Source organism: Theobroma cacao, chromosome 3, assembly GCF_000208745.1.
Source record: "Theobroma cacao cultivar B97-61/B2 chromosome 3, Criollo_cocoa_genome_V2, whole genome shotgun sequence".
NCBI lineage: Eukaryota > Viridiplantae > Streptophyta > Magnoliopsida > Malvales > Malvaceae > Theobroma > Theobroma cacao.
Genome location: NC_030852.1, coordinates 35,910,520 through 35,932,806, shown reverse-complemented (window position 1 = coordinate 35,932,806; position 22,287 = coordinate 35,910,520). Strand labels below are relative to the sequence as shown.

The window sequence follows — 22,287 nt, the reverse complement described above, 5'->3', positions numbered from 1 at the left end:
TGGATAATGGATTCTAAACATAAGATTAACACAGCATCGCACCCAAACATAAGATAACCACAAATGATTCAATTTCATTTCTTCAACTATCATATCAAGTTTGTATTACAAAAAAAAAAAAAAGAAAAGCAAAAACAACCGCAGATAACGTAATTCGCTGGCCCAATAAAAACTCCAATAGTATCTTACAGAGCCCCTGAAAATTGGCAGACAAAAAACACAAGGGGCTCTGCTTGGGACTCCCGGCCGGGAAACAAAACCTCCATTGGATTGTCACCAGGAAAGGAATGGCATTATGATTAGTTTGTTTAGTGAAAACGACGTTTGTTAGCGCACTGGTTCATCATCACTAAGAGGTGACAAAGCCCATTTTACCTGTAACATGTGAGAAACAAAATTGAAGGGGGTCTTTTCCATTCCTTTGGAGCATCCGACTGCCGTGCACCCTTAATACATTTATATCCACCGCCTGCTACCATTACCATATCTTTTGTGTAAAATTGTTATAATTTAAAGGTATTGTGTTTGTATCCTTTCTCTGTTCTCTTCCCACCACTGCTTTGCATTTACTTCCCCAAATCTCTCGCGGCTGCAAAAAATCACAATGCAAAGGATCAGAGCTGTTGTCTAGATGCTTGGTACAAGGTTTTTTCCAGAAAGAACCTCCTGCCTGCCTGACTCTGTGTTCCAAGTATTCTTAATCTATGTTGGGCAGAGAGTACCACTGATGTAAAATGAATGTGAATTTCATTACCTGAATCTGACACGCCGGAGCTCCCTGGTGCCATCAGCCAACTGTCTGATGGTAATGTATACCCCGGGCTCATCTTGTTCAACCCATTCCGCCTCCATTTCACTGGCATTGCTGACAGAAACAGAAGGCTCATCTCTAGATGAGGTTGTCGTCCGTGAAGCATCAAAAGATGCCTCACCTCTCGGGCCACCTGCACCGTAAGCACTTGGCCCAGCACTGTAATGTTGGGTCCCACCTTGGTCCATATTCTCTGATGGGAAGTAGCCTTTACTTCCAGAGGGTTTATAGTTGTATCTTGGTGTCCAATGAGGCATGGGACTTTCCATTGCTGATCCCATCCTTGAGTAAGAAGAATCTCTCTGCATCTGAAGTGTATAAGTTATGTTGTTAGTAATTTGAACTTGGAATAAATTAGAAGGTCCATTAGGTCAGGAAGCAAAGAGAAAAGAATATGCTTTCATGCCATTTTTAACTGCTAAGAAGTTACTTTTCTTGTGATGAAGTCTAATGTCAATGACATCAGGAGGACAGAATGAAGATAATGGAAATTTGACAAACAGTATGTTCTTGCCGACTAATTCAAGGGCTCACAAAGGCAAAGCAAGTTCATCAAAAAACAAAATGTCTGAAAAGCGAGGTACTACGTGGTTTACCTCATCCTCAGACCTTGGGGGAGTATGTAATGCCTGACGATTAAATCTCTGCACGTTGTAGAGCTCCATGATCCTATCATAATTCTCACCCCACCATCGCTGTGCTTGCCACTTGTTGAACATCTCCCGGCTTCAAAATTAATGCCTAAGTAACGTCAGTTTCCATATATATTTGCTGAATTAAGTTCCAGAACCAAGAAATCTCAATATAATCAGGGCAATTTAGGTTTGCAGAAAAGTCCATTTTCTTTCATGTCTGAGGAACAAAGCTGAATGGACTTTTGGTAGGTCCAACGAATTGCATGACAGGTTGAATCACAGAATGGTAGAAAGGACTAATCAATGGACAATGAGAGATTTCTAGTCTAGCTGGAGAAAAGATACCAATCAAGATAGTCATCCCCAGACTATTAGAATAGTGTGTCCCATGTACTATATGTAATGAAGTAGAAATATCATGGCAGGCATGTGAAGGCCAAGAGTGACATGTCTATTTGGAGTCCCAATTATGGAAGGATGTCAGATATTGAAATTCAAGATTATACCCAGATTTTGACTGAGATGAAAGTACATTCTGGTTACGGATAGTTGACGGCATACCTGAAGCGAATTCGTTTGAGATCATTTCCTCCATTAGGCAGAGACACGAATGTGATATGAACCCCAGGTTCCACTTGTGCCATCCATTCCTTGGGCTCATCCTCATCTTCTAGCACCAGATCCTGGGCAAACATAGAGTCCATTCCACCAGGGGTTCTGTCACCACTGAATACCCCCGTAAATCTTGAGTCTGATCTTCCTGGATGATGACTGGCACTCGTGAAGTCCCATGCAGGTGTTGAGCTAGAGCTTCCGCCCATGTACGGGTATGGAACCCCTTCTGAAGCAGCATCAAAATCTGGATAAGGTCGATGTCCTTTCTTGTAGCTGCTGGAGCCCGTGCATGGCTTGCATTGCTTATAAGCGCCAGAAAATTTCAATGCCATATCCTTGATCTGTACAATATCAGAATTTAAGTTATTAACAAGCACAAAAAAAAAAAAAAAAAGCTATAACAGTGTTCATTGAAATGCTTGACTTCCACAAGTTCAAGTCCATGATGGTGTAGACTTAATGTTGGAAAATACAGAGAATTCAAGAAAGAAAGATATGTCATTAAGGTTGACAAAAATAAAAATTCATTCCCAAAGTTCTTGTAGCTCATAATGTGAGAGATTCAGCGAAAAATTGCACTGATGATCAAACTCCGTCTTTAGCCTAACAGTTAAGCCATATTTCTTCTACCATTAAAGAGATGTTCAATGTTCTAACAAACATCATATACTTAGAATAGAACAATTCTGTATGTTGTCTTCACATCCTTTCTAGTTGAAGTCCATATTTCTACTGATTTCTCCAACTCACTACATCATGTACCCAAGTATTTTGCTCAATATCCCAGAACAAGATATGATTTGCGTTTGACAGCTTAGTGGTCTACAGATTGTTCTCAATTATCACTTTCTTAAATGGTACATCTTTTTCTGGCCAAGTTTCAATTATACTGTTAGAGAACATAGCTTATGGTGCATAACAGACTTGCATAAGCTCCAGAATTATGTTACAAAGAAAACACCAGAAAATGGAACTGGTCTGTTTCAGTCATAGCCATCACTCCCAAAGCTAACCCGCACAGTAGACCCTGACAGAAAATATAGAAAAGGCAGAAACTACACCACAAAAGCGGATCCTCGAACTGTGAATATCATTGGGAAACTACTACAGTCAACGCTGTTGGTCTTAAAACAGAGTCAGAAATGATCAAATGTACTTTCCTGCTACCCACCTGAGAGCTGTTCTGGCTGTCAATTAATCTGATTTCACCGCCCATTAGCACGCAATAGATTTTCCTTTTCTTTTTTCCACATTCCTACTTTTTCAAACAAGGTGGATCGACAAGAATTCAATGGTGGGTCAGGCCCAGGACACTTGGCTGTCTTTTCTTAATATACAAGTTGTCTTTTCTAAAGATATCCGCTTCACTGCTTATTGCACGAATATTTGTTCTCGTCTCTCAAATTTTGTCCTGGAAATACCATATGCTACTACTATTCTATTCTTTAGGACATTTGACCAGGTTAACTTTATATTAAAACCCATCCTACTTCAGAAAAATAAACTTAATCAACATCCAAAAATAGTCATGAGAAGAATCAAGAGTTTCTGCTAGTGGAAGTAGTGAAGATTTTGGCCAGGATTCCTGGAAGTGATTCTATCCGAATTCCGAAATAAACCCAGAGAATATCTAGCCCACTGGAAGGAAAGTTGTTGTCTGCACATGCCTAAGACTCCTAGGTCGTAGAGGGCGTCATAAGAAGAAGATTTAAGATTTGCAGGAGCCGAGTAACGGGGATTTGCCTCTAGCGGGATTCTTTGTTGGTCTGAATCACCCAAACATCCAGCAGATAACAGCAGCCTAGAGCGGCCTAGGCTCAAATCCCCATCCGGTCTACAGTGTACTACAATATAAACTGAACCAAGAGCCACAGGATTATCACTCAAAAAAAGGTTACCAACTTACCCAACATAGTGAAAAAAACCCTCTTGGCCCGTTGGATTCTTCCAGGATGTAGCATCGCATTGCCCATGGTTTCATGGCATCCTAAGACTTAACCATTAATGGTGCTAGCTTTTGAGTAAAGAGATATCAAAATTTGTACCAAATGCAGCGTATTCATTCTTCCTATGGAGGAGTATTGTTTTGAGGATCACATGAATCCCGCTCATTGCTGGCTGATTCACTGACGTTTATTTTCTTTTCTGCACCCGCCGCCCAGGAAAGCAGAAGGTGAAATGCTTTGAGCTAGGAATATTTTGGGTCTCTTTTTCTTCTCGTACAATCCTCAAAAAAGAAAGAATCCAAAACAAATCTATGTGGAGTCTATGAGAATGAGAGGGATAACACTGTTGAAATACAAAATAGACTGCCCCCTTGGCCTTGTTTGTAGGATTTCATTGAAAACCCCACGTGAAGAAAAAAAATCTAAAGATGGAGCTGCTGCACAAAGCAACATCCTACACCGCATCACATGCAAGTCCCCCCGACAGCTCTCCACTATTAGAATAAGATCAAAATTATAATAGTACATGAATAAACGTGAAAGAAAGATGCCAAAAGGGGGAAGGTGGTCCCAAGGAGATCAGAGGGCTAATTGGGGTTATGATTTTGTTCGTTTTCACAAACAAGGGCCAATGTAGAAAAAGAAACCAAAAAAGCAAAGCCAAAGATTGAATGAATGGAGCTCAAGGGTGAAGAGAGAGAGAGAGATGCGGTAAGGATTAAGGAAGAGGTAGAAGTAGAACCTGCGCCGTCAGGCTTTTGACGGCTTCTTTTGTACTAGGCGTGCCACTTCCACGCGCTCCTTCTACTTCTTCCCCTCCATCCGCCATTTGCTTGGTGCACGCTATGCACGTAAACATTTTCTTTTGTTGTTCTCTCTTTGCTTTTGTTTTTCCTTTTTGCTACTGTCTTATCCCTGCAGCACATAAACAAAGATTCAAACAAAACTACTGATTTCATTCAACAAATCCAAATTGCAACAACTTGATTACCAGTAGTAGGATTCTATTTTTTTAACTTTTGGGTTTTGAACTTACAATGAGACCCATGAGAAGTGCATTTTCTATGAGGGTAATGATGGTCAATTGAAACAGACAATGGAACATTCTTTCATTCAGTGGTGCAGGGCAGACATCCTTGGATGGGGAGGGGGGGGTCTCTGTTCTTAGGAGATTTTGTTGCAATAAAATAATAGAGACATCCCCTTTCAGATAAACCAAGTGGAGCCAATTCCAGCATGTTTGGCACCAAAGAAAAACAAAATTGAAAGAAATCCAAAAAAGAAAACGTCCAAGGAGTGTGAATGTTGCATCAGCGTCACCCCTCTTATGAATGGAGTCCTTTGAGAAAGACAAAAAGGAAAGAGAAGAAAAAGAAAAAGAGCTCGGGATCAGAGAAGACCCCAACCCCAACAAAGAAAAAAAAAGTACTTGCTAGATTAAAAAATAAGCAGTCAATTATTGAGAGAAAACAAAGGAAAAACATAACGGGACATTCCCAATTGGAAAGTTGCCTAATTGGACAGTGACCAAGTCTGGAATCTATGCTTTGCTTTAACGTAACCAACAAAGATTCAAAACAAACTGTGGTCTGTTCAAGCAAGCCGAGGTTTCTGACAAAACCAAATTTTATTTTGAAAACCAACAAAATGAAAACAAATCGGATCGAATATATATATATATATTTATAAAGCGACTGTATAGAGAAACATTGGAGCAGAAGAGTAGTCTTCTTTTCGTTTTTGGTGGGGGGCTGACGGATGGATGGATGGATGGACCAATCTATTTTTATCGAAGAAGAAGAAAAAGATGAGGGGCCTATTTCAAGTGTCGAGAAATGAATAGACAAAGAGACAAGAGAATATTGAGACAGAGCAAGCAAGTGTGGACATTGAGATTTGTTTCAGTTGAAAGCTTGAAAACTACTGTTGGCATCATTTATTGTTCGAAAACGACTTACCCCAATGCCCCAAATGCTTCTCCCTTCTTAGCTGTCTTTCTTTATATCTCTAACTTAATCTCTCTCTCTCATTCCATTTCCTCTGCTCTTCTCGACTCTGCTCTGCTTTTTTCACTGGCTTCAAATTAAACTGCGGTTTCCATTCACATAAACACCTACTCAGAATCATCAGCTTTAATAAAGGTAAAGCAAAACGTTAAAGTAATGCTCTGTTTGGTTGCTGAGAAAGCAAAGAAAAAGAAAAACTTACTTACCCGAGTCAACTTTCAATAACCCAGTAAAGCTTTGAACTTCTTAAGATTGAATGAAGAAATTTCACTCCTTTCTTTTTGAAGCTTGAAGCTTTGAAAACAGAGCGTTAACAGAGAGGGAAAACGAAAAATACAAAAGCTTAAATTTCGCTTGAGAATATCAGCTGAAAAATCTTGAGAAGAAGGAAATTTTGATACTCCTGGGTGAAACAGAAAACGGACAACGGACAACGGACAACAGACAACAATATCTCGGATGGACAAAAATGCCGGCGATATATCGGCCGAGAATCCGATGATGTTCCCAGAAACGGAAAGTTTGCATACGGAAGCCCGGGATTTCCGTTTCAGCCCGAAATAGCAAAAGAATTTTCGGACTAAAGACAAGGAGACGAAAACAAATCGAGGCACAGGTATTTATATATAGGCTCTACGTCTATAGAAGAGAAGGGGATGACGGCATCAGGGGATTCCGCCGTTAAGTAACGGAGGAAGGTGCTAAAACGAAAATTTTGCGATTATTTTTAAGAAGCGAGGAACCGTTAGGAGAAGGGGAGGGGAGGGGAGAGGGGGGATCTTTTAGAGGGAAGAAACCGGTCCAGGTCGGAGAGGACATGGGGGGCCCACGTGTTTTTGCTGATGCAAGAAAGGGCCGGGATCTCTTACGTGTACCGGAAGTAGGGTACGTGGCGGGTAATGGTTGGGTGTGATTCCAACGAGGACACTCGATGGCTGGGATTTCATCATCACAGTTTTGACTGCTGCTGATGATGAGTGATGCGTGATGAACCATCCCATCATTGGTCTATCATAAGAGTATTTCCACAGATTACAATCTTTTGATTCACAATGCCTGAAGCACCGTATTAAGTATCTATTTACTTATTGTTTTTTTCTTTATATTTAAATAATTTTTTATTTTAAATTACACCTACTTGAACTCTTAATCATAAGAAAAAGAGTTAATAATCATGAAATTTAATATCAATTAACATGTTTTACCAACATGACTTATATCCTGACAAATAATGTTAAATGAGTTATATGATTATTTCATCAAATAACGTAATATGAACAAAAATAAATTTGATGATTATTAATATTTTTCATTAAGATTAAAAATTTATGCCAATACAAATCCAAAGATGATAACTTATTTAGTTATTATAAAAAAATAAAAATCAAATTATATTAATGGATATAATTTTATGAATTTTTTAATAATTTAAACATAATTTATACATAGTGCAAACTTTTTAATAATTATAATTTTTTAGATACATCTACCAAGATATCTTAATGAAAAGGCCAATCATGATTCAATTATATTCTAGTCATGACTCATAATAAGTGTAAAAAAAAATATGTATAGGTTATATTAGGTGTTACATTATATAATTATGAATGGAAGCAACCTAATAAATAATAATGGGTCTTAGTTCTTTAATGTATTTGCAAAATGTATAACCGTGAAAGTACGGACACGTTTTTAAAAGAAGACTGGTGTATACTAGTAATCAGTTTGTTAAAGTTGAAAGAAAGTAAAACCAAAATTTCATATTCAACTTAATTATATATTTGTAATATATATAGTATAAGTTGAAGGTAGAATTTGACTCATTTTTCTTTTATGTGATTAATTAATTATAAATTTATCAAACCGTTGTCGTGTTAGACACTAGCTAAAAAATGAAGTACGATATTTTAAAAAAAAAATCATCAAATTTTTTTATTTCATTAATTTTCATAAATTAATGATGATGAAAACACAACGTTTTTTTATCTCATCCCTACTTTCATTTATTCTCCACGTGCATGTGTGTAAATAATTATTGATCGATAATATATGTATTTATTTATAATTAATGTTTCATTTTTTGAAATAAGTATACGTTGTATTATGAACAATTTTGAAATTAAATATTTATATAAAAATCATAAATTAGAGTCAAAATGCTTTGAATTTTAGTTATAGGTAGCTAATATATACAAGAACAAGAATGTCAAATTTACCTTTAAGAGATTATTGTCATTAAAGAGGATATCATAGCAATGATTTTTATCATCTTTTTTAAAAAAAAAAAGGATTTTTATTAATCAAAGGATGATGCCTCCCACTTGCAAACTATCTCTTTCCCTGGCCTCCCCTTAAGGCGTAAACAAAGAATAAAAAGCAATGAGAAAAAAGGAAAAGAAGGGGACGCCATTTTAAGTGAAATTGAGTTATTCAATTTTGCCAAATCTCTTTTTGAGGATCCTTTCCCCTTTTACAACCCAAACAACAGATTTTAAAAGTGGATATTCTAATATTCTCCTATGCCAGGCTTGGATGTTGTTGCCAATCAAATCTACTAGAAAATTGGTCGGAAATGGAGACTCCTGGCTGGATTTTCTTGACCAATGATTTGATAATACCTAATAATGTTTAGACTTCTAAGAGGAAAGATTTACAAAAAAAAAAAAGAATTTCCTTTGCTTTTTTCTTTTTTTCATAGGAATATGTAGGATTATTTAGGACAATGAAAACCTTTTGCTGAAAAGTGATGGTAAAAAAGTTTACAACCCATCTAGGTTAGAATCATTGGGGGGGTTGGTTTGTGTTAAGTTTAGGCCTAGTAGCTAGGTGGTGCACATGCAAACCTTTGAAAAGCCAAATTAATTTAATCAAATGAATGTTTAATTTCGAATGTTTAGCTTGGGTTGGGTATGGGGTGAACCTGCATACCCTGTTGCATAGAGTAGGACGTTTTAAGCAGGCCAAGTACATTCAATCAGAATGTGCAGGGGGGCAGGGTCTCACACCAGGTTATGTATTATATTATGGGATTCTAGTAATTTATTATTATTATTATTATTATAGAGGAAAGAAGGGGTTTCAGAGTGCATGCATGGTCCAATCAGACTGAAGGGAAGAGGTACATGGATGCACCGGAGGTGAAGGAATCACTACTGTTACAAATCCAAATTGGAATATAGGAAGATCTCCGATCTTGTCAAGAAAACATAACAAAAAGGATCGTAAGAAACGCGAAATAAATTTAAAAGAAAGAAGAGAAAAGGACCCTTTGGTTTGGGTTGATGCTTATTTGTCTCACTTGTCTGAGCAATGGCCACGGCCTGCAGCTCAAGAAACCTTCCCCGCCCTCCTCCTTCCCTTAATGTTCAGAGATTATTGTACTTCAAGTAGACATTTGGTCACTGACTAAACCGGCCGTGACCGGTCACTAATCCTTTGGGAACTGTTTCGTTTTTTGTGGCACAGATATGGCAGAGCTTTTAACCCAGAGAAATGTTAACTGGCCATTGTCGGTTGTCAGCAATGGTTGCTATTTGCTGCTTTGGCATTATGGGCAAGGGGTGTGTGTATGTGTGGCTGCATCTGTGTGCTTTAACTTTAACCACACTGTCTTTGTCCTTAGCTTTATTCCTGGGGCTAACCTGTCTTTAAGCAAAGAATGCTTGGAATAGAGGGACAACAAAACAACTCAACGCAAATCTCTTTCTCCTCAAGACTGCCAGGCAAGCAACAGTCTTCTTTTGAGGCTAGGCTCAATCTCTCTCTCCCCATCTTCTTTACTCTTTAATACGCATTCCCCCCCGTTAAGAGATGAGATGCCACATGGCAAGACATGGGCTGGTAAGCTTTTGGTTAAAGAGTTCTTACAAGATCTTCTTAAGCAAGAAAAGCATAGTCAAGGTCCAAAGCCACTCTCATTCCCTCCATATCCTCCCCCCCCTCCCCCTCCCTTCATCCCTCCCATTTGTTTGGTTTTGAAGCAATTTCAAAATACCATCCACAACTTTTAATTACAACTTTGTGATTTTTTCACGTCGCTCTTTATCTACTCTCTATGCATGTAAAGAAAGATATTCAATCTTGTTATATCTGTATGTTCATCATGTTCATGTAGCAGCAGAGGAAACCTTATTATTTCCTGATTTTGAACACCCATTTTGGATATTCAAACAGCAATGAGACCTGACAGCAAACTCAAAGCAGAATACACAAAAAAAACCCAAAGTTTGAGACGCAGTTTAGATATGATTCCAACTAATTAAATAGAGAAAACCCACCAATTGTTACTGTTTCTTGCATTTGAAAATATAGAAGAAGAGGAAGGGTATGGGTGGGAAATGGGCATGGGATGGGTCTCGTTTTAACGTTATGGATGTACTTTGAAAAGTGATTATAAAGCCATTCAGCGATCCATTCTAAAGTAGATCTAATCTATCTCAATCTCCCAACTCTTTCCCTATTTCCAATGTTTGATTACTTTGATTACACATGTTTCTTTTGATTTCTGGTTCCAGATCAAAAACATTTTCTTACCCCATGTTAAAAGCAGAGACCAACTTCACTGTTTTGGGTTTTAAACCGTAGACAAATCGTTTTTTTTTTCTTTAAAACGTCTTCCTGCACCTGATTCTGGCTTTGCATAAGTAGTTTATGGTACGAGGGCAGATCCTAGGAAGCTTGCTTCTTCATAGTCTTATTCATCTCCATTGCCAAGATTGCGTAATCTATCTTTAAAAAATGATGTCGTCTCTTTGAGATCCAAAAGGGGAAAACAAAAGAATTGGAAAGAATCAGTACAATCACTGATCTCCACCCTGGCAATCATTAGCTTGGCTTGTGTTGATTCGAAGCCCATACTCATATGGCCCATTAAAGTTGATCTTAGGTGGGAAAAAGGGCAGGGGCTAGGTTTCCCTGAGAACGGCAAGGAAAAGCTTCAAAGGGAATTGGAATTTCAAGCTGCCTGCATCTCTTTTAACAGGATTGCTCCAGAAAATGTTCCTTTATTTCAAATTTAATCAATGGAAGCTACAAAAGAAAGGCTATCGGTACTGTACTCTTCACTAAAAGAAGCCTTTTTTCATGCTTGGAGAAACAGAATTTCTGGGGGAATAATTTCAACCCTGCTGGTCTCATTTTGTACATTGGAAATTGTCCAGCAATTAACATTGAATTAGTAAAGCAATTATCTGGTAACGCAACAAAAAGTATTAGTGATATAGCTTTTTACTCATCATAAATTGAATTGGAGGCAAGCAACCTAGATTCTTTGATTTATTTCTTGCAGGTTAGTGTCCATGGGCCGGATCAAGACAAGAAACATAGGACGCAAGGAAGAGGAATTTGGAGAAGAAGAAAAGACCCAATTATAACATATTACTATAAATAGATAAGCACCATGCAGCACAGATTTGGGTCAAGTTTAGAAGGCTGAGAGAGATTCTAAGCAGGCCTAGGATATTTTCCAAATAGAGGTAAAAAGAACAGTAGAACCAGGGGACCAGATTGCTGCATTCCTTTTAGCAGCCAGTCCACCTTTAAGATGCTCCTCCAAAGTACGAGAGCTAGCTCCATTCCAAAAATATATAGATTTCTGCACATTGGAATGTGAATTTTACAGGTTCAACTTCATCAAAAGTTTCTTTACTGTTTGAGAATAAAAAACATCAAGGTGAAAGTATCAGAGGCATAAGAACAGGAGTATGTACTATTTCTTACGTGATCTACCCCAAATCGATTGCCAAAAAACGGGCAAGTTCTTCTGAGCCTCGTTCCATCCTAAGAGCGAGCCTTCCCTCAATGGATCCCAACTAGAGGACACAATGCCATAACTCACCCCTAACAGGGCAGTCCCAAAGAAGAAGAAGGAAACAATGAAGGGCACCCATGTTGGGACATCAATTTTTAAAACAACCTTGAGATAGTAGAAGAATGGGAAAAACAGGAGCCCTATGAACAGTGGGACTCCAACTGAGAAACCCATTCTGCTGATCATCCTGTTGGTCACTATCTCCGGTATTACGCCTGCCTCTGGTTCAAACTCTTCTTCTTCATCATCATCATCAACTTCTTCTTCTTCTTTGACATCACCACTCTTTGACTTCTTTGTCTTCTTATTTTTCTTTGGTGGGGGTCCAAAGCCTCTTGGGCTGTTCAACGTGGCATATAGGGGTACCAAGTATAATGATCGAACTTGATTTCGGGGATGTTTTGTAACTGGAAATTGGCAAATTGTTATAATTGGAGAAACTAAGGATGATGGTTTTAAGGCTGTGGTTCCCGTAAATGAAGAGGATTCCATGGTTTTCTCCACTTTACGGCCGTCATTTATCTGTACATGTCTGCAAAGCTTACATACCAAAGTCGATTTCTCATTACCATGGTCAATCTGCGAAAAACGACATGCAAATTACATATCAGATTGATTACTATCAAACTGAAGAATATTTGGCAAACCCATGACTTCTAAGGACAGATGGAACTTAAGGATCTTGTTCACCATAAAACATCAATCATGAACTGTACATGTTTTGTAGGCAACAACGGTGCTCAACCAGAATATACAAGGACTGAACCTGAGTCCAATTTGTTTTAGGTACAGAAAGCTCAAGCCAATAAGGTTTCATTAAGTTTCATTTACCCTGATAACATGCATACATAAAATATTCAACAAACCAATTGTGACTAGGGATGTTGTAGAACTTCAGCATGTATCATTTCAGGGGAAAAAAAGATGGGCATCATTGTAATCTAAATTACAGAAAAGGAAAAGAGGAAAAGAATAACACAGATCAGACATTATGAAGAAATCAGATGAAGCACAACAAACATTTTGTAAGGATTCTACTGAAAAACCTGACAGATTCATGAATGAATGAAAATGCAACCCAACTCTAGAGTCAAATCAAGACGAAAACGAGAGGCATTTTCTTGGTTAAACCTCATAATCAGCAAGGTTTTAAGTGGCAAACCAGTTCGGAAACAGAAAGTTTGATTGACAGCAAACATACCTTGTAAGAGCAGGACAAAGATGACAGTGCCACTCCTGCCATTCACTTCTGGCAGCTACTTCACTTTTCTGAAGTCCCTTCTGAAGTTCGTGCAGATAGCAAACCGCAAATGAGAAATCAAAACTACTACTAAATCCTATTAGGTTGTTGCTAAATTCAGAAACTCAACCCGACAGAGCCCCATCCAGAAACTCTTCTTACCAGTTACCAGACAGGCAAGAAGCGATAAGGTTGCGTTTTGCGTTTCCCTTCCTTTTTCGGCCAGTACGATAAGGTTTTTTTACATGTGTGATTTTGCTTCGGATTGGTCATGAGCTTGGGCCTTCAAATATCAAAATTGCACGGATGACCTGGATTCAGCCCATGTTCAAGCCCATCAGTCATAGTTTGGGCTTTTTTATTGGGCTTCTGATAAAACCTTGACATAAGAAAAAATTACTTGAACTTAAATCGCGAACAATGATTAGTTTGTTAATAAGAAATTATCTCAGCATACAATGCAAAAATATAGAAAGGCATAGTTAAGGATGAGTATCGATCAATCAAAACCGATTAAATTCAGTTAATTCGGTCTAATTTTTCCTATTTCAAATTTAATCAGTTAGTTTGATTTATTTAACTATTTCAATTCACTTTTTATGTTAAAAAACGATCGAATCAATAAAATGTTCCTCTTTTCATGTAGGTCTACGGAGCAATCAGATAATATTAGTAATCAAGACTTCAAACTGTCCAGTCCAGGTAGAATTGTTCACGGAATTCAGAGTTACAAAGTCGTAACAGCTATTTCAGATGAACAAATTGAACAACGAACAAGGTACAACTTCATGTTTTTATCTGTTCTAGCTAAGCCTACACTTTTCAAAACAGAAACAGCTATGACGACAACAATAGTAGTACTATTTACCCAACAGTCGTTTTTCAACGCTCTGCTAATTACAGAAACCTTCCATAAGCCCGATTGTTTATCATCAATACCTGAAAATCACAGTTTAATACGGATTAGTTAAAAAAAATTGAGTGGAAAATAAAAGATATCCGCACAAAAATTTTTAAAAAATTACAAAAAAAAAAAGGCACAAACACACACATACCTTTCAATTTTTTGGTGTCAAATTCATTTTCTTCACAATTACCAAATTACATGATCTAATCATACAATGGATCCCAATATAGGATGTTGTGTTGGATGCAATATTTTTTTTAAGAAGATTCATCACTCATGGAATTAATAATGAGAAAACGGATATGAGAAAGAGAACATCAATGATGAAAGTACCAGAAAATCCAGAGGGAATGTCTTTCAGAAGTAGTTCTAGCTTGGGATTCCAAATTGGGCGCGGAGATTGTCAATTCCTTTCTCAAAGGACTTTGAAAGCTCCGATATGGATGTTTTGCAAACTGACAGCAATACAAATGGGCGATAAATGATGAAAATTATCAGAATTCAAAGTGTAAAACGGAACATGTGACATGTCATTGACTTAACTACTTCTAGATCAGTGGGTTTTACATGAAATCTATAATTGAAGAATAAATTTGTATAATTCAGACTTGATGAATGATCCACTGACTCAAAAGCAACCTAACCAAAACCAGAAGCTGTAATTTCCAATCTGTTGCAAACTCTTCATTGGGTTCCCATATTCTTTAAAACCTTGTTTAAAATCTATTAAGGCTGTCATAAAGACTTGAAACACTTAAAGGGTTAAAGAGAAGTAGCATGAAAATACCACGAGAAGCTGTGGCTTGTGCATCTGCCATGAATTCTGCATATGTAGCCTGAACAAAGATTACAGTTTTAAAAAGAACAGATAAACGTCTTGGAATTGGAAAGGAGGTCAAGAACATTCTAAAACAGGATTAATTTCTGCTTTATGCAGAGTAGGAAGATTAACCTTCATTGCTTCTCGACTACCGTTGATCTTCTCTGACATCTTCTTGCATTCCCCTTCAGCTTCGTCCATTGCTTGCTGGCATGCTTGTGTCTGGATCTGTCAAAATAGGAATACAATAAACACTAATTCTTTCAAAATTTCCCTAATTGCATGAAAATAATCAAACAGAGCTGAGAGCGAGACCTTGAAACGCTTGTGGAGGCGAGACTGAGAGGCTTCGAGATCCTTGAGAATCTCAGAGTGAGAGCGATCGATGAGGCTCCGCTTTATATCCTCCAATCGAGAAGACGCCAACTGCTTGAGATCGGAGATGGTGGTTAGGGTTTTGCGATCGGGCGGTGTTGATTGCAGATTGAAGAGAGCAGTAGAAGCCGAATTGGAATACGAAGCGTTAGCTATATTCCTCTTCCTGTTCTTGAAAATGGTTAATTCCTGCGGAGAATCGTTTTCCTCCGGAGCAGGAGAAGCCAGCGGCAACGGCGATCCTTGATTCCTTCTCTTCTGCATTTTCCCTTCGCGGCCAGACGATTTTGGTTTCAACTTCGATGGGTCTTCGAACCATTTTTGTGGTGGCGGGCTTTTATTATTTTAAAAAACTTGCGGTAAATTTTCAAATTTGTTGGGTCATGGACGCTGGGTGCTACCCGCTGTATGTGTCAACACGTGGAAAAAGCCTTTCTCATTTATGTCAGAATTTTTTTTCTTAATTCCGAAAATTTAGTAGTAGTACAAAATTAGTAAAGAAACTAAAAAACAGAAAAGTCTTTATTTTTTTTACATAATGTTTTGTACGAAAATCCTTTACAAATATATATTAATTTCATTATTTTCAGATATGTATGTATATATATATTTAAAATTAATGTAATAATAAAGTAGAAGCATAATACTTAAATCAAATATGATATAATATATGGAAATGTTATTACGTATCGTGTTAGAATATTAAATATTTAAATACATTAATTTATTTTTTATAAATTCATTTCAAGTTTACTAACTAAGTTAAAATTTACAAATCCCACAAGCTTTTTTCTTTCCTAAGGGACCTAGGCAGTGATAAAGTGGAAAGTGGAAACTTGGGAAACTTGCTTCATGATGGTTTTTTATAAGCCAAAAGAAAAACAGAAATAAAAGAGTAAAAATTAAGCAATGTTGTGACCCAGGCAATTGAGTTGCATCATGTTCTTTTTGAGAAATGAAACAGAGTGAGAAATTGATCAGAATAGATGCCAAAAATAATGGAATAATACTCCATGAGGATAGAGATAGCTGAAATCTGTTTTGAGAAAAAGTAATTGATATTAATTAATACTAATTTTTTTTTCATTTAATTAATAATGTATAGAATTTATATATAAACTGTGCATTCATTGAATAACTGTACAAAATTATATTAAAGAATGATGAAAGATTTAAGGACTCAAAAGTTAAGCCTATCAAGAACTTAAAAATAGATGAAAATTGGATGAGAAGGTTTCTTAATTCCTTGTATTGCATTCAAATGTATTGATAAATCGAGGGGATAATATGAGGATACATGACAAGATAAATACTACGAGGTTTAAATACAAAAAGAGATAAAATCAAAGTATGATTTGAATTCAAACTTGCAATAATGTTCCAGGTAATTGCAGTTGAAGAATTAAATTCATTTTTTCTTCCATTAAACCCAAGCTGCCTAAAAAGAGAAGAACATGGAGATGATGAAGAAACAGTATTCTATGTAAGAAAATAAAACAAAAATCATAGAGCCAGAGTTTTGGGTATTTAATATTCTTTTTTTAGGAGGAATGGTTGATACTTGATAATGGGATAAGTGATAAGTAAGGTAACAGAACGCTATTGTGCACCAACTCTTTGCCTAGAAGTCATAAAAAAAGGGAATACCCCATGCCATATATCATGAGAAAAATTAGGACTTTTCCAGCAAAGATTGTTGGAAATGAATTTTATCTGGAAAATGCATGGTTGAATGTTTATGTTGTGAAGCATAAGACTTTGTTACAACAACCTACAAAAGGCAATTGTCAAGCTGGATTTTGCTGCTTGTGCCTGGTAAACTTGACCTTCAAAAGAATCAAAATCTAATATTAGGATAGACTTCCGAGGATAAAGTTTGGCTATACATGGAAAACTTTCGGATGATGAGTTGTTTAAATTTAAATATGTTGAAGATATCCAGTTCACGTGAGGATGTATATCCTTCTATATGGTTTATAAATAACTGGCTTTCCACTGAATCAGAACATCACTTTCAGCTGCAAAGATGTGGAATTCTTGGATTCTCGTGGCTGGTTTAGCTCTGCTGTGCACAAGCTCAGCAATGCAGGTTGATTATGATGCCAATGCCATGATCATCGATGGGGAACGAAAGCTTATCTTTTCTGGTGCAATCCACTACCCTCGTAGTACCCCAGAGGTATCCGAATTCTTTTTATTTTTTATTTTTTGCCATGGATGATTTTAATCTTTAGTTACAATGGAAACGTCTTGTTCACTCTCTTTGTATGCTTTACTTCACAGATGTGGCCAGACCTGATAAAGAAAGCCAAGGATGGAGGCCTGAATGCTATCGAGACATATATCTTCTGGAACGCTCATGAGCCTCGCCCCCGTCAAGTGATCATTTGTTCTTCCTTTAAACTCCTATATGTTTAAAGAATGATCAGGCACTGATCTGCCGATGCTTAACTTGTTTTCATCTGTTTAAAACAGTATAATTTCAGTGGAAATCTGGACTTCATAAAGTTTTTCAAGCTAGTTCATGAGGCTGGACTCTATGGAATTTTGAGAATAGGCCCTTACGTCTGTGCTGAATGGAACTATGGGTAAAGTTTTTCTTCTTTCAACTGATACATTGCATATCTTCTGCTGAAGAAAAACAAATTGGTTTACATCCTTTGGTATTGATTCTTTATGATTTGTGCAGGGGCTTCCCTGTGTGGCTACACAATATTGATGGAATCGAATTAAGGACAAATAATGAAATATACAAGGTCCCAACTTTTATTACCACTTTTATTCACTTTACATTAGAAAAAAAAATAGAAAGAAAGAAAGAAAATATAAGAACATCTGGTTTTCAAACACTTTTTTGTCTTTCAAATGCAGAAAGAAATGCAAATTTTCACAACCAAGATTGTAGAAATGTGCAAGGAAGCAAATCTGTTTGCCCCGCAAGGAGGACCCATCATTTTGTCACAGATTGAGAACGAGTATGGGAATATTATGGATAAATATAAGGAAAAAGGGAAAGAATACGTCAAATGGTGTGCGGAAATGGCAGTAGCCCAGAATGTTGGAGTACCATGGATTATGTGCCAGCAGGGTGATGCTCCACAGCCCATGGTATTCATTTTGGCTCTTTTTTTGTTCCTTTTTTTTTAATTTACTTTAAAATCGTCTGAATGTTTATATTTTTCCTCTACAGATCAACACATGCAATGGGTTTTACTGTGATCAGTTCAAGCCAAACAATCAAAAGAGCCCCAAAATGTTTACTGAAAACTGGACTGGATGGTATTCAATCACTTTCATTTTTTTGTTTGGGTTTCTTCCTATTTTCTGGTTGCACTTTATCTATTCCTCAATTCATTATGTTTAATGTAGGTTCAAGAAATGGGGCCAAAAAGACCCTTACAGAACTGCAGAAGATTTAGCATATTCAGTTGCTCGCTTTTTCCAACTTGGTGGAGTGTTGATAAATTATTATATGGTTAGACCTCTGGTTTCTTGTTGAACCAGCTTTCGTGTGATATCTGCTGCTTCTTTACTCCTTTGTCTTTTTAAAACAAATACAGTACCATGGGGGAACAAACTTCGGACGCACATCTGGTGGACCATACATCACAACATCATACGATTACAATGCTCCACTTGATGAATATGGTAAGTTAAGGAAGTGATGATACTTTCATGAAAATTTGGTAATTAATGTTGGTTCCAATAACCAAGTCTTGTGGAAAAAATTGGTTTCCCATTTTCAGGTAATTTGAACCAGCCGAAATGGGGGCATCTCAAACAACTCCATGAAGCTCTTAGAGTTGGGGAGAAGTTTCTCACTAATGGCACATCAGAAACAAAGGATTCTGGTGATGGGATTCAGGTGAGTGACAAGTTTTCATGAAATGCTAGACCTTGTAAATTCAGAGCAAAATGAAATATCTGACGCGAGTTTCAACTTGTTACCAGCTGACCACATTTACAGACGGTCAAACTGGGGAGAGATTCTGTTTCTTGAGCAATACTAACAATAACAAAGATGTAAACGTTGACTTGAAAGATGATGGCATGCACTTTGTACCGGCTTGGTCTGTTAGTATTCTTGGTGCCTGCAAGAAGGAGATTTACAACTCTGCAAAGGTAAAAATGCTAGTATAGCTTCTTGCTTATATCTGCTTGAAACGAAATAAGCTGAATAGGTTGACAATCTTTTTTTGTTGAGTTGTCCACAGGTTAACACTCAGACCTCCGTTATGGTAAAGAAACAGATCGGTGATGAAGATAAATCTGCTCAATTCAACTGGACGTGGACTCTCGAACCCATGAGAGACACCCTCGAAGGAAAAGGCACATTTAGTGCTAATACTCTTCTTGAACAAAAAAGAGCATCTGATGATCTTAGCGACTACTTGTGGTATATGACTAGGTAAGGTCCCAAAACACATCGTCTTGCAACTATGCAGTTCACTTCAGTTTGTTGGTAATAATATACAGTCTTATCTGTTTCCATTCTTCTTTATGTAACACAGTGTTGACATCAACGGAACATCCTTTAATGAGGGGACTATTTTTGCAAACTCATCTGGCCAAGTCGTTCATGCTTATGTGAACGGGAGGCTGATCGGTAATTTCTTGCCATATCTAAGGCAAACAAATGTATACTGGTTTTCAAGTGATTAGTACAACAGGTCTAGCTAATCAGAATTTTTATCTTTTGTTTTGAGCATTCTACAGGCACTAAATCAGGGTACTCATTTCAGTTCAGAAACCCAGTTTCGCTGGTACCTGGGAGAAACAATATAACTTTGCTCAGTGTCACAGTTGGGCTGCAGGTAGGCACTCTAAATTCTTGTAAACTTGTAACTAGCAATTCCAAACGCTGACCTATTCTTAACCAATTCTTTTTTGCTTGTTCTTCCTATAACCGGGGTAGAACTATGGAGATCATTTTGATTTGGGACCAGAGGGAGTAACAGGACCAGTTGGATTGATTGACGTAGGGAATAAAACCATAGATTTGTCATCAAATGCCTGGAATTATAAGGTAACTCTCGAAAGTAAATTTGATACAAAATGTGATCGAAAACTCACTCCGTTTTTCCCTCTTGGACGAAGGTTGGATTGAATGGTGAAGCCAAAAAACTTTATGATCCAAACTCACCTAATCTTCAACTGTGGAGGACATCAGAAGAACTTCCCATTGGCAGGCCTATGACTTGGTACAAGGTACCTGATAAATTCACGTCAGCACTTTGGTTAACAATTCTGGTTTTTTTGTAATAGAATTTTTTGGAGTCAATGTGAACCGTAATTTTAACAATCTTTCGATGATGTTGTTGTTTAGACCGCATTCAAAGCTCCGTCAGGAACAGACCCTGTGGTGTTGGATTTAATGGGAATGGGCAAGGGGCACGCCTGGATAAATGGAAACAGCATCGGCCGCTTCTGGCCTTCACAAATTGCTGATAACAATGGCTGCACTGATGAATGCGATTATCGTGGGGCTTACAAAGAGCAAAAATGTTTGTCAAACTGTGGCAATCCTTCTCAAAGATGGTATAATTTCCATCATTCAATCTATAAGTTAACAAATAGTTATTTCCAAAATCTAGAACTAAACATGTAAATATTAATTTTTTGTATCAGGTACCATGTTCCGAGATCATTCATTACTTCCGGCACCAACTTTTTGGTTTTGTTTGAGGAAATTGGTGGAGATCCTTCAGAAGTGTCTTTCCAGACCGTAACGACGGGTTCAATCTGTGCAAATGCAAACGAAGGCAGCTTATTGGAACTATCATGCCATGGAGGCAATGTCATCTCGAAGATAGAATTCGCAAGCTATGGTAACCCAAAGGGAAGATGCGGCTCATTGACAAAAGGTTCCTGTGAGGCAGAAGGAAGCCTGTCTGCTTTGGAAAAGGTGGATCAGACAGTTTTCTTGGCATCAAGATGCTTATCATATATTTTTCCATAATTCACTTATTAAATAAAGTAATTAAACAAATAATTCCTTTCTTGCAGATTTGTGTTGGGAAGGAGAGTTGCACAGTTGATGTCTCGGAGAAAACATTTGGATCAGCAGACTGCGGCGAAGATAAAAAGAGCCTAGCTGTCGAAGCTCTTTGCGAGAATCAAATGGTTTATCTAAGAGAACTCAAGAAAAAGAAGAATCAATCATGAGCAAGTGCTTCTTCTTGTAGCAGGCAGAAACTTGTTCTCTGTTCACAACAATGAATCCTTTTCTCTGTCACTCTCATTGTTGATCTTACTCAAGATAAACTGCTTAAAGCATGGTTGATTTTTCCAAAGCTTTTAATTGTTTCTTCCTTCAATTGGTGTAACTAATGTCCATCATGTTAACGTTCTGTAGTATGATCTCGTTTTTCCATAAAGCAAAAATCCAGATGATGAGACAATATTTAACTGGTTAAAATTGTCAGAGAGGTTGCCATTTGTGAATCACTTATAATTTAATTCCACCAATGTGTATACCGAGAGGAGTGGTAGCAGGGAACCAATTTGATGTAAAAATATCATTTGATGTAAAATTTAACCTTGGTTGAATACGTCAATCAATCCAAGCTCCCTACAAAACGAAAAATGACAAACCAATCAATAAAGAAATTCATGAATAAATGAACAAAAGTCAAATGGAAGACCAAAATACCAATAACACAGCTACAAAGGAACATCACTCTATATTTTTATTGAATATTGTAATGATCCATTTCCCAGACACTGAGAAGAAAAAGAAAATAATGATAAAACAACCTATGAATATTAACAGTGATATCAGTTTGTGAGTTGGAACATCATTGTCAACTTGAATTTCCACTGTAATATATAAAGAAAAAAAAACCCATGAAGTAAATTACTTTCAATTGATATAAGCACTGATACGCAAACTGAGGCAGAGGATGATGTTTGATCGGAGGCGGAAGCAGTTGGGGCTTCCCACCAGCCACGTTTGATCAGAAGCAGAAGCAGAAGCAGTTGGGGCTTCCCACCCCACCACCCAGTAGATCGAGAACAAGAGATGATTCATGACTCAGAATCCAAATTTTGACTTCTCCAATTTCAAGATGACGTAGATGGTAATAAGTTAACTTCTAGCCTATAAATTTTTTGTTTTGTTATT

At 37.3% G+C, this 22,287-nt stretch overlaps 4 protein-coding genes across 4 annotated transcripts; 1 reads left to right on the top strand and 3 right to left on the bottom strand.

Annotated features, from left to right (window-relative positions):
- Positions 57-5,438, bottom strand: LOC18606885 (protein BREVIS RADIX). The gene is made up of 5 exons (XM_018117844.1): positions 4,750-5,438; positions 2,008-2,402; positions 1,408-1,537; positions 755-1,119; positions 57-589 (listed from the first exon to the last, which is right to left on the bottom strand). The coding sequence occupies exons 1-5, from the start codon at positions 4,864-4,866 to the stop codon at positions 511-513; spliced, it is 1,086 nt and encodes a 361-aa protein (XP_017973333.1). The 5' UTR covers positions 4,867-5,438; the 3' UTR covers positions 57-510.
- LOC18606883 (protein PAM68, chloroplastic) lies at positions 11,254-13,342 on the bottom strand. The gene is made up of 3 exons (XM_007040744.2): positions 13,024-13,342; positions 11,732-12,401; positions 11,254-11,606 (listed from the first exon to the last, which is right to left on the bottom strand). The coding sequence occupies exons 1-3, from the start codon at positions 13,063-13,065 to the stop codon at positions 11,578-11,580; spliced, it is 741 nt and encodes a 246-aa protein (XP_007040806.2). The 5' UTR covers positions 13,066-13,342; the 3' UTR covers positions 11,254-11,577.
- On the bottom strand, positions 13,727-15,467 carry LOC18606882. The gene is made up of 5 exons (XM_007040742.2): positions 15,105-15,467; positions 14,922-15,017; positions 14,757-14,805; positions 14,303-14,424; positions 13,727-14,001 (listed from the first exon to the last, which is right to left on the bottom strand). Exons 1-4 carry the CDS (start codon positions 15,426-15,428, stop codon positions 14,339-14,341), a joined length of 555 nt encoding a protein of 184 aa, XP_007040804.2. The 5' UTR covers positions 15,429-15,467; the 3' UTR covers positions 13,727-14,001; positions 14,303-14,338.
- Positions 17,178-21,564, top strand: LOC18606881 (beta-galactosidase 7). The gene is made up of 18 exons (XM_018116850.1): positions 17,178-17,343; positions 17,448-17,543; positions 17,640-17,752; positions 17,854-17,920; positions 18,036-18,272; positions 18,355-18,443; positions 18,534-18,639; positions 18,725-18,812; positions 18,911-19,029; positions 19,116-19,286; positions 19,379-19,572; positions 19,676-19,770; positions 19,881-19,978; positions 20,080-20,190; positions 20,262-20,372; positions 20,491-20,702; positions 20,793-21,069; positions 21,171-21,564. The coding sequence occupies exons 1-18, from the start codon at positions 17,191-17,193 to the stop codon at positions 21,327-21,329; spliced, it is 2,496 nt and encodes an 831-aa protein (XP_017972339.1). The 5' UTR covers positions 17,178-17,190; the 3' UTR covers positions 21,330-21,564.

Excerpts from the sequence above, each read along its gene's own strand:
- LOC18606883 (XM_007040744.2), bottom strand. The coding sequence starts at position 13,065 with ATGGCAGGAGTGGCACTGTCATCTTTGTCCTGCTCTTACAAG. Across the intron at positions 12,402-13,023 it reads CTTTGTCCTGCTCTTACAAG|ATTGACCATGGTAATGAGAA; the intron begins GTATGTTTGCTG and ends CGTTTTTCGCAG. Across the intron at positions 11,607-11,731 it reads ATCGATTTGGGGTAGATCAC|AAATCTATATATTTTTGGAA; the intron begins GTAAGAAATAGT and ends TCCAATGTGCAG.
- LOC18606881 (XM_018116850.1), top strand. The coding sequence starts at position 17,191 with ATGTGGAATTCTTGGATTCTCGTGGCTGGTTTAGCTCTGCTGTGCACA. Across the intron at positions 17,544-17,639 it reads ATGAGCCTCGCCCCCGTCAA|TATAATTTCAGTGGAAATCT; the intron begins GTGATCATTTGT and ends TGTTTAAAACAG. Across the intron at positions 20,373-20,490 it reads GGCCTATGACTTGGTACAAG|ACCGCATTCAAAGCTCCGTC; the intron begins GTACCTGATAAA and ends GTTGTTGTTTAG.
- LOC18606882 (XM_007040742.2), bottom strand. The coding sequence starts at position 15,428 with ATGCAGAAGAGAAGGAATCAAGGATCGCCGTTGCCGCTGGCTTCTCCT. Across the intron at positions 14,806-14,921 it reads GTAGTCGAGAAGCAATGAAG|GCTACATATGCAGAATTCAT; the intron begins GTTAATCTTCCT and ends ATCTTTGTTCAG. Across the intron at positions 14,425-14,756 it reads ACAAGCCACAGCTTCTCGTG|TTTGCAAAACATCCATATCG; the intron begins GTATTTTCATGC and ends TATTGCTGTCAG.
- LOC18606885 (XM_018117844.1), bottom strand. The coding sequence starts at position 4,866 with ATGTTTACGTGCATAGCGTGCACCAAGCAAATGGCGGATGGAGGGGAA. Across the intron at positions 2,403-4,749 it reads TCAAAAGCCTGACGGCGCAG|ATCAAGGATATGGCATTGAA; the intron begins GTTCTACTTCTA and ends GATATTGTACAG. Across the intron at positions 1,538-2,007 it reads CTCAAACGAATTCGCTTCAG|CCGGGAGATGTTCAACAAGT; the intron begins GTATGCCGTCAA and ends TTAATTTTGAAG.